General features: G+C 39.6%; 1 protein-coding gene across 1 annotated transcript; it reads left to right on the forward strand.

Moving 5' to 3' along the window:
- Positions 1–5,396: 5,396 nt before the first annotated feature.
- Positions 5,397–10,376, forward strand: Champ1 (chromosome alignment maintaining phosphoprotein 1). Its single transcript, XM_010619898.2, has 2 exons — positions 5,397–5,436; positions 6,862–10,376. The coding sequence occupies exon 2, from the start codon at positions 6,895–6,897 to the stop codon at positions 9,316–9,318; it is 2,424 nt and encodes an 807-aa protein (XP_010618200.1). The 5' UTR covers positions 5,397–5,436; positions 6,862–6,894; the 3' UTR covers positions 9,319–10,376.
- Positions 10,377–11,598: the final 1,222 nt, after the last annotated feature.

Raw genomic sequence — 11,598 nt, forward strand, 5'->3', positions numbered from 1 at the left:
GATCCCTGAGATGGGTGCTCAGGTTCCCTTTGGGTTTTAAAGTTGGTGAGTCTAAGCATGTATCTCCACCCTTCATGAAGCAGTATTAAGATTGAATACATCTGAACACAGCCTATGCACCAGTGTTGTACAGGAATTACAGAAGTGAATAAATGGATAGTCCTTGCTCTCTGAGAGCCCTGGCCTGGTGTGGAGTCTGGCTGGAAACTAAAGGGTGACTGCTACACTAGAAGTATGCATATAGCTGGGGCCCCAAGGTGTGTGGGGAAAGAGTAGGAAATTGGCCAGTGCATAAAAAGATGACCTGTCTGAAAGATGAAAGATCTGCCCTATGGTTAGCAAGAGAGAATAGAATGTAAAGGAAAGAAAGTGCTTTGTGGGAAGGTCCAGAAGATTGAAGAGTCAGAGAGTTACTCTGACTGGTCTGGTCAGGAGATAGATCATGAAGAACTTTATGTGCCATGCTAAAGTTTTATATGAAAGTATCTGGGAGACTTTGAGAAGTTATGAACAGGCAAGATGCTTTAGGTTTTTAGTTTTTATAGCAGCGTGGTGAATGAGTTAGTAGGAATAGAGGTGAGGTGTAGAATTGAAGCAGTGCCAAGGTATAGGGAATAGAGGAAGGGTAGTGGATGTGCTGGAGCTCATCAGAAGTGTACTAGCAGCAGATATCTATACAGGACCAGTTTATTTCGTTCAATTCTTACTAACAAATTTACTTAAACCGTGGTGCTGTCTCTTTGGAACACATGCAGAAAGAGAAGCTAGAACATTCACTTGAGCAGGTCCATCCATTTCTCCCCTGGTTGGGAACATCACCATCCCACCACTTGTCACAATTCTCTTCTTTTTTGCCTATGTCCTCTTGATTGTATTGTTCCTTCCCCTATTGCATGTCAGTAGTATCAATAACGAACAAAATATCAGCTGCTGTTAATATCTGTAGTTGCACTGGCAGTTGTCTGAGTGTTCATCAGAAAGGTAGAAATGTGTGTCACTGTACCCTAAAACTACACAAGCTGAAGTAAGATGGTGAGTTTGAGAAGGGTCTAGTTATGTGCATGTGCATAATTCCATAGTTTAGTATGATGTGAAATTAGACATGGATGGTATCTACTGTAGGCATTGTTGCTATTTCTGTGAAGTATGTGCACTGGCTTATTGGATTTGACTCTCACCATTGGAGGGGTCCCCATGGGGAGGGAAAGGCACAGAGCTCTATTATAGTGGTCAAGATTATCACAGAAATGTAATTTTGATTACCTTTCTTTTGTTTTTTCAGGTTCATCTTCTCATTTCTGTCCTATTGTAGGCTGTTTTCTGTGCTGTAGTCAAAAGGCCATGTAGACTACCTGCTCTTTGAAGACCACTTTTAAAGTGTCCCATAAGACAGCTGGTAAGTCTAGCAGGAGAAAGTACCTTGTGGTTTGTTTCTTCTCCACTCTGAAAGGATTTGTTCAGAATTTATAGGGTTTTTGCATTAGTATTTCTATGGATATGCTATTCGTTTGCTTTTAATACTTTGTATTTTTTAATGTTAAAGAAAATATTTTATGATTAAAGAATTTTTGAAAAGTGCCTAGTGTTCTTCAGGAAAAATTTAAAAAGTATGTATTTCTAGCAGTGTGTCATGATGTGGTAAATACATGTCTGGTAGATTTGCACACATCTAGAGTGTGTGACGATATGCTAGATATACATATCTGTGGTACTATTTGGGATATGAATAGTGTATTCTGTAGTGTTGTTTGAAGAATTTTTTTTTTTTTTTTTTTTTTTTTTTTTTGAGATAGGGTCTCACTGTGTAGTTGAGAATGACCTGGAACTCACTATGTAGCCCAGGCTGGTCTCGAACTCACAGTGATCCTCCTGCCTCAGCCTCCTAGGTGCTGGGATCACAGGCATGCACCACCATGCCCAACTTGAAGAACTTTTTATCAAAGAGGTTCTTCAAGTACAATGATGAGACTTGGTGGTAGGCAGGTGTGGGTGGTGGCACTTTGGAGTTGGCCAGAGGAGTTGGTGGTAGTAGAGGATGAGGGAAGGGCAGGGTAGACTCTTACCTCTGGAATGATGCTCACCTGATACATAATATGATGCCTCTTTACTGTGAGTGGCCCTTGGCTGTTTACTACAGCCACTATGGACAGATGAGATTATTGATGGATCCTCTGAAGTTATCTAGTTTCACTGGATGAACACTGGGTTCTGAAGTAAACTATTACTTTTTACTATTTTTTTTTCTTCATGTTGGTAAGTTAAAGATCATTTCTAGAGACTACTCTAGTGCTAAATTACTATATATATTTTTTCTGTTACAGTCTTTTTAGCTTTAGAATTTTCTAAAAGACAACACAATTGCTGTGTAATTCAGGAATAATATTTCCTGAATAAAAGTATTTGTTTTCTGTACTGTCTCCTTTTTTTCCTTAGAACAACAACAAAACCAAAACAAACAAGACACCACTGATACAGGTAATGGAAATCAGCACTGTCAGTAATAACACCTTTAAAAACATAACTTCCCGGCAAGTGCAAGGTCCTGAGTTCAATCCCTAGTACAAAAAACAAACAAACAAAAAAAAACCAAGTTGTCAGAACTAGAAATGTTACTGATATTTTCCTAATTAGTGTTTTTGAAGTTAGTAAATGGTGGCCTTGTTGTGTTTTGCTCTGTGCTATTTTCTGAGGATCAATCCCATGGAAAGAATGGACCTTTATGAGAAGCAGAAAGCAGAGCATTTGTGTACTCGGAGCAGCAACTGGTACTCTTGGTAAATGATGGAATGTTCTTTATTGATTTTATGGTACTGGGGATTAAACCCAGGGCCTTCCACATACCAGGTAAATACTTTACAACTGAGCTACATCCCTGGCCCTTTGTACTTTATTTTGAGACAGGATCTCTAGCCATGAATTTACAGTTCTCCTGCCTCTGTCTCCATGGTGGTTGAGGTTACTGTTGTTACCTTTTGCATCTGGTTGGCACATCTTTTAATGAGAAAAGATATTTATTTATTTATTTTTATTTTTAGACACAGGGTCTTGCTGTGTTGCCCAGGCTGGCCTTGAATTCTGGGCTGAAATGATCATCATGCCTCAGCCTTCTGCGTAGCTGGGCCTACGTAGCTGACCACTACTGTGCTTGGGTATTAATGAGGAAGGATTTTGTGACACATTTGGTGAATAGACTCATTGTGTATGTTAATTGCAGAATCTGTTTATCACTTGCTGGACCTCATGCCGAAAATAGAATACCAAAACGGAAGATTGAAGCAATGATAAATAGAGAAGAGTAGAGTCCAAGATAGAATAGTACATAAAATTTAGTAAATATTAAATAGGATATTACACAGGTGAAGAAAAGGGTTGTATAATCTATGTTCTTGACATACTAATTTGGGGTGAAAAATTTGGCTGCATTCCTACCTCCTTATACAAAATGGATTAAAGATTCAATTGGAATGGGTTGGGAGGCTAGCTCAGTGGTAGAACACTTGCTTGCATTCATGGGGCCCTGGATTTAAGTTCCAGCACCACACATATGGGCACACGTGCACACACACACACAAATACACAATGTTAAAAAAAAATTAGGAGAAACTTATTAAGTTTTAAAAAATAAAGTAAGAAGCATAATTTAAAAACTAGTGTTAGTTACAAGGAAAACAGTCATAAGTTTAAAATTTTTTTTTTTTTGTACTGGGGATCGAACTTGGGTCCTCGTGCTTGCGAGGCAGGCACCAGAACCACTGAGCTAAATCCCCAGCCCCATGAGTTTTAAATTTTTATATAAATAATTGTGGATATTTTTTATAAAAGCTATAAAGAGACGATATACTGGGGAAATAATTTCAATAAAAGGACTAATTTCTTATATAAAATTTACAAAAATTTACAAATCAATGAGAAAAATGAACAAAGAAAACCAGCACTTCCTTAAAAAAAAAAAGAGAGAGAGAGACCTGGGGACCGGCAAATTAGCTCAGTGGCACCACACCTGCCTGGTAAGCACAAGGTCCTGAGTTTGATGCCGGGTACCAAAACACAAAAAAGAGAGACTTGGGGCCAGTAAGGGGAAACTTAGATCTTTTCATGAAAGAAAAAGTACATTAAACATTAAGTAATAACAAAGATTTGGAATTTTTCTCATTTTTGATGAGAGTTGGAGAGTTATCCTTCATACTTACACTGTTTTGCTAGTAATAGTACTATATCATTTTGAGAGTTTGGCAAAGTGTAATAATTTTCAAATGCAAGTAGCCTTGACCCCTGTCATCCACTTCTAGAAACCGACCTTGCAGAAATATTCTCACATATAAAGTTACAAGGGAACTCCATGCTTACTCTATTTGTAAAAATATCCTAGTTAAGTTCTTAAAACATTGCCAAATAATGTTTACTATGACCTGATTTCTGTAAAGTGTGCATGAATTTGTATGTACTGAGAATATTTCTTTAGCAACACAGTGCAGTGGGTACTTCATGGAGTAATACTGTGAGTATTGAGTCTGTTCTTAATTACAAGCCTCTATTACTTTGACCTCTGGTTTAAAAGAAGACTTGTTTAAACTTTTAAAAAGTCATCTTTTCTGGTGGTAATGCTGCAGTCTTCAGCATCATTCTTTCTGAACACCACTTGCTTGGAGCATTCTACCACATCATTTGTGAGTTCTAATGGGGATCTTGTTCTGAGGTTACTTTCTGATAGCTGCACTCCATTTGCTCTCCACACTCTTAACTTACCTGGCCTTGTAAGCACGGTATGGCAAGGTGCCATGCTAAACCCAAGTGCCTAGAATAGCACAGCACACAAAGCAGTTCAACTATAGGATAAATGAATTAAATACTCAATATTAGAGTAGATAAAACAGTACAAGATATGTTGACATTAAATCAAGCCAGAATCAGGTTAAAGGAGTTTATCTTTCCATAGCTAGATTTAATTACTAAGTGCTTTCTGGAAATGATTTAGTTTTTTTGTCCTGCCTTAAATAACCTAGATTTCATTTTGATGTTTATCATTGTGTGCTGATGATTTGTTGATTGAAGGTTTTAGAAATCAAAGTGTAAAGCTATACAGTAGGTAATTCTGGGATCAGGCTTGTCACTGATACTCTTAAAATCTGGACCAGAGAAGTGAAGTCACTGTTTCTTTGTTGGGAAATGAAAATAAAATATGCCGTTATAAATATGGGTGAGCATGTATCGCTGTGGTGTGATTCTTTTAACTCTTTTGGGAACATACCCAGCAGAGAAAAACCTGGGTCAAATGGGACTTCTAATCCTAGTTGTTTGAGTTATCTTCATATTGATTTCCACAGTGGTTGCACCAGTCTACAATCCCACCAACAATGAAGAAGGGTTCCTTTCTCCCCACAACCCCACCAGCATTTGTTATCGATTGATTTCTTGATAGCAGCCACTCTTTCTGAGGTGAGATGGAATCTCAGTATTCTTTTCATCTGCATCTCTCGAATGACCAGTGATATTGAACATTTTTTCATATGTTTATTTGCTGTTTTTACTTCTTTGAGAAATGTCTGTTCATTTCAGATGCCCATTTTTTTTTCGTTGAGTTTATTGGTACATTTTAGGTATACAGTAGTTACATTTATTATTGGGATCTTATACCTTTACATGACAGGTCTTGGTTCTCATTTTTTCTTCTTATCCCTACCCTCCCTTCGCCCCCTCCTCCCCTCCCATTTACAAATAGTTTATTTCCATTTTTTCATATTTTTTTCTTTTCCCTTATTACCTTTCCCCTACCCTTTCCACGTTCCCTACACCTTTAGCCTTTTTCTTCCTATTTCACATTGTCAATTATCTCTTTAGGATCTTATGTACTATTATAGTTTTTCACACCAGAGAAACTATTCAGTATTTACTCATGTGTGACTTATTTATTTCACTTTTCAGTTAGGAATATATCCTCATTATGTATCCATTTTCCTATGAATGAATCTAATTTCTCATTCTTTATGGCTGGGTAGTATTCCATTTTATAGAAAAACCATATCTTCTTTATCCAGTTTCCAACTGATGGGCAAATGGGCTGTTTCCAAGTTTTAGCTATTACAAACTGTGCCGCTATAAACATAGGTGCATGTATATCACTGTGATATGATTCTTTTAACTCTTTTGGAAAGATACCCAGCAGAGGGATGGCTAGGTCAAATGGAACCTCTAGTCCCAGGTCTTTGAGGTATCTCCATATTGATTTCCATAGTGGTTGCACCAGTCTGCACTCCCAACAATGGAGAAGGGTCCCTTTCTCCCCACAACCCGGCCAACATTTGTTATTGTTTGATTTCTTGATAGCAGACATTCTTTGTGGGGTGAGGTGGAATCTCAGTGTTGTTTTCATCTGCTAGATGCCCATTTTTGAGTTGGTCTTTATATTTGGGGGGGGGTCTGATTTTTTTTTTTAAGTTTTATATATATTCTAGATAGTAGACCTTTGAGGAGCAGCTGGTTGTCTCTTAGCTTTGTTTGTGATTTCTCTGGCAGTGCAGAAATTTTTTTACAAAGATGAGGTTCCGAGCTGGGAATTTAGCTCAGTGGTTCTGCCACCTGCCTCACAAGCACAAGGACCTGATTTCAATTCCCGGTACCAAAAAAAAAAAAAAAAAGATGAGATTCCACGGTTGATTCTTTGTGCTAGTTCCCATGCTACTGAGGATTTATTATAGCATATTGTTGGATTTTGCTTCTTTATACATTCTGCCAGTCTGTTTCTTTTGATTGGTGAATTAAGGCCATTGACATTGATGGTTATAACTCATATGTATTGACTTATCATTATCATGTTATTTTCCTGTTGTTGGTTTTTATTTTTCTCCCTCTCCATTGTTTAAGGAGCACAGCTGTGTGTGTTGAGACAGAAGGGAGATGGAAGTGTTCCAGGAGCTGCGCCGGCCATCTGCACATTTGGAGTGTGACCACTGCAGTTTCAGAGGCACAGATTATGAAAATGTTCAGATTCATATGGGCACCGTCCATCCAGAGCTTTGTGATGAGATGGATGCTGGGGGCTTAGGTAAAATGATATTTTACCAGAAAAGTGCAAAGCTTTTTCACTGCCATAAATGTTTTTTTACCAGCAAGATGTACTCCAATGTGTACTATCATATTACATCCAAACATGCGGCCCCAGAGAAGTGGAACGATAAACCAAAAAACCAGTTGAACAAAGAAATGGATCCTATGAACAGTCCTTCTGTTCCTGAATACCAGAAAACACCTTGTAACTCAGCAGAGCTGAAACCTGTACCTCTTCTCTCTGCAGAAATTCAAAAGCTTAGTCCAGTTCTCTCTCCAGAGTCTCTAACATCTGCTCCTGTTACTCCTCTGGAACTTCAGAAAACTGGCCCTGTTGTTTCTCCTGAGCCCCAGGTACCTCTTCCTCTTGAGCCTTTGAAACCTGCTCTTGTGTCTTCTCCTGAACTTCCAAAACCAGTCCCTGCTGCTTCTGAATCACAGAAGCATGTTTCTTCTCCAGAGCCACAGAAACCTGCCCCCGTGTCTCCTGAACCAGTGAAATCTGGTCTTTCTAACCCCAAGCCTCAGAAACACTCTCATTTCACAGAGACAGGAGGGGCACCTTCAGCCTCTTCTCCAGAGTCACCAGTTCTGTCTGCTTCCCCTGAGCCTTGGGGGCCATCCCCAACTGCATCTCCAGAATCTCGGAAGCCAGCCCAGACTGCCTCCCCTGAGCCAAGGAAACCATCCCCATCAGAGTCTCCTGAACCTTGGAAGCCTTTCCCTGCTGTCTCCCCAGAGCCCCGGAGACCAGCCCCAGCTGTGTCGCCAGGTTCCTGGAAGCCAGGCCCACCTGGATCCCCAAGGCCTTGGAAATCAAGTCCTTCTGCATCATCAGGTCCTTGGAAGCCAACTAAACCTGCTCCATCTGTGTCTCCTGGACCCTGGAAGCCAATTCCTTCTCTATCACCTGGACCTTGGAAACCAACTTCATCTGTATCCCCTGCATCCTGGAAGTCATCTTCGGTCTCACCAGGTTCCTGGAAAACTCCACCTACATCTCCAGAGTCATGGAAGTCTGGCCCACCTGAGCTTCGAAAGACAACTCCTACGCTGTCACCGGAACATTGGAAAGCCGTTCCCCCAGTATCCCCTGAGGTTCGCAAACCAGGCCCACCACTCTCTCCAGAGCTCCGCAGCCCAGCAGGCTCTCCAGAGCTCAGGAAGCCCTCAGGATCACCAGACCTTTGGAAGCTTTCTCCTGATCAGCGGAAAACTCCTGCCTCCCTGGATTTTTCTGAGTCTCAGAAAAGTTCCCGTGGTGGTTCTCCTGATCTCTGGAAGTCTTCCTTCATCATAGAATCTCAGAAACCTACTGTCTTCCCTGAGACCCGGAAATCAGGTCTATCAGAGTCTCCCAAAGCGGCCTCGGATATCTGGAAACCTGTTTCCTCCATTGATGCTGAGCCTAGAAAATCCATGCTGTATCCTGAGCCCACCAAAACTGCCCATCCTTCTTCTCCTGAGCCACGGAAACGTGTGCTTTTCCCAGAGCCTCGGAAACATCCTCTTTTTTCTGAGTTCCCCAAATCTGCTGTGTTCTCAGAGTCTCAAAAGACAGCTGAGCTTGGTGATGAGCTACAGATAGAGGCCATAGGTGACCCAAAGTGTGATATTTTGGTTCAAGAAGAGCTTCTGGCGACACCGAAGAAGCTTTTAGAAGATGCCTTGTTTCCTTCCTCCAAGAAACTCAAGAAGGACAGCCAGGAGCACTCAGATGCCGAGCTAAGCAGCAGTGAGTACATCAGAACAGATTTGGATGCCATAGATATTAAGGGCCAAGAATCAAGCAGTGACCAAGAGCAGGTAGATGTAGAATCTATTGATTTTGGCAAAGAAAACAAAATGGATATGAGCAGTCCAGAGCAGTCCAAACATGTGCTACAGTTCACTGAAGAAAAAGAAGCATTTATCTCTGAAGAGGAGATTGCAAAATATATGAAGCGTGGAAAAGGAAAGTATTATTGCAAAATTTGTTGCTGTCGTGCTATGAAAAAAGGTGCTGTTTTGCATCATTTGGTTAATAAACATAATGTCCACAGCCCTTACAAGTGCACAATTTGTGGAAAGGCGTTTCTTTTAGAATCTCTCCTTAAAAATCATGTAGCAGCCCATGGGCAAAGTTTACTCAAATGTCCACGCTGTAATTTTGAGTCAAATTTCCCAAGAGGCTTCAAGAAACATTTAACTCATTGTCAAAGCCGGCATAATGAAGAGGCAAATAAAAAGCTGATGGAAGCTTTTGAGTCACCCCTGGAGGAGCAGCAGATTTGATTTTCAAATATACTGAATACTGCTCTATGGCATTGTTTGCTGAGCTGATAGTTTGTTATGTAGGTTGGTTGGATCAGTAGATGGTAATGTGTATGGTGTACCATGTTTGTTACAAAGCATAAGCATTTGGTTATTTTTTCATGGTCTCTGTTAATGTGACTGTCTTATAAATCAATAAAACTTTAATGTATATTCCAGATGGACAAAACTTCTCATTTCTTTTAAGTGTATTTGAGTAGAATTACAAAGGGGTAGGTATACCATTTAATAAACAATTTAACAAACAACTTCTAAACACCTAAATGTGTGTGTGTGTGTGTGTATGAATGTATGTGTAGCTGATTTCAGACAATAGAAATTACTAAGTGGGCTGGACATATAGCCTTCCTTGGTAAAGCACTTACCTACCATGTGTGAAGTCCCTGGGTTTGATACCAGCATTGAAAAAATGGAATGTTTAAAAATTTGGCATGAAAATAAGCTTGAGAAAAATTTTGTTGCCTTTCCTTAAACATTTTCAAATCATAAGAGTTATTTTCTTTTTTACCATGTAAAATCAGCTTATAAATCTTGAATAGTTTATAGATGTTATTTTGCTTTTGTGTCATGGAAAGTTGGGAGTCTCAGGGTCACTGATTTTCTGCTAACAGGGAAAATTAAGTCCTGAAAGTAGTTTGCAGTCTCTTGCTGGAGGCTGAGAGGAGAGTTAGTGTGATGGGGCCCTTGTTCTTAGTCATTTCCAGTGGAGTCTTCCATTTGGTGTCCTGCCCTTCACTTCCCTGCCAGCTCACACCACAGATGATCCTAATTGCCAAATGTGTTAGTTTGTCTGTCCTACTCCTGGGCCCTTTGTACCTCCTTTGGGGTTTAAGACCAGAGTAATGGATAGGAGTGGAAAGTCTTCCAAATTCATAGTAAAAATTTTTATAAATAGACATTTCTGTTTGAGAAATATATTAATTTTGTTTTTCACAGTTCTGTTACTGTAAATGCTTTGTACCTATTCATGGATTATTTTATTCTAAGATACTTTGTCAAATGTGTATAAACCAAATTAAAAAGGCTTTTGATGTCTGTCAGATTTTGTGTTTTTTCCTCTTGTGTAATTTTCTATGTATGACTCCAAGTTCCATTTTTCTTTGCCATTGCCACTTTCAGCATACTAGCTTTCATGTATTGAGCATATTTTGTGTTTTTTTTCCCTCCTGGGTTCAGTGAGCAGTAAGGAAACACCATATACTTGACACTCTGGGATCTTTTTGGTGCACGCTAGTATATTAAAGTCTGGTCCCAGTTACGTTTTCTTGCCTGCCTTGTTTCAACATTGTAAGACCTTTAGTGTCAGGGTTCAGAGGTATAGATAGGATTGAGACACTGGGTCTTGTTTAGTTACTTTAGCCAAGTTTGGTTAGGACATCATTCTTGACTCAATCACTTTTTTCTTTAAACCATTTGCCATTTCTTTAGAACTTTACTTGGTAGCCATCTGTAGAAGAGTGTCTGTCTCATCAGTGATCAGCTTAGTACATTTTCATTTCTGCTTAAGACTAATGAACTTGGAATCCAATGTTTTTGCCTAACAAAAGGGAGCAAAAAGTTATGCTTTCACTCCACATTTACTGGCTTTATGCCATTGTATATTCAGTGACCAGTTAATTTTTATTCTACTCTACATGAATTATTCCTATATATAGTAGCATTAAAAAAACACTGGTGTGGATTTTGTTACTTTTAGTTAAGACCTAGAAGGATGCTTATTAAAAAAAACCCTAAGCTGTGTTCCCTTTTAGATTAAATTACAGCTCCAAATGTAAAACTCCCTGAAATCGTAACTTTCCTAATCCAGCAGTTACTAGTCACGTGTAATTCTGATCACATGATATGTTAATTTGCCATTGCTATCACAAATTACCTGGAATTCAGTGGCTTCAACCCTAAATCATGTTTTGTAACAGCTGCTCTTCACTGGGCCAAAGTCAGGGTGTTATGGTGACTTTTACCCTGTCCATCTTCCAGAGATGCCTTACACTCCTTGACTTAAGTTTCCTTTCATAATGTAGTATCTCTGACCTCACTTCAGCTATTACTGCTTTTCTCCGAATACTGCCTCTTACTTTCTTGAAGGACAGTTGTGATTACTAGAACCTACTCAAATGAACTGGGGCAACCTTTTTTACAGTCATGTGATTAGCAACCTTAATTCACCTTTGCATGTCAGCTACCATAGGTTGTAGAGGTTCGAACCGGAGCATCTCAGGGAGCCAGTGTACCTACCACAAC

The sequence above is a fragment of the Fukomys damarensis genome, unplaced genomic scaffold (genome assembly GCF_012274545.1).
Source record: "Fukomys damarensis isolate Sample0158 unplaced genomic scaffold, DMR_v1.0_HiC HiC_scaffold_6, whole genome shotgun sequence".
NCBI classification, from domain to species: Eukaryota; Metazoa; Chordata; class Mammalia; order Rodentia; family Bathyergidae; genus Fukomys; species Fukomys damarensis.

What these genes read in the sequence shown, in the direction of transcription:
- Champ1 (XM_010619898.2), top strand. Translation starts at nt 6,895, where the DNA reads ATGGAAGTGTTCCAGGAGCTGCGCCGGCCATCTGCACATTTGGAGTGT.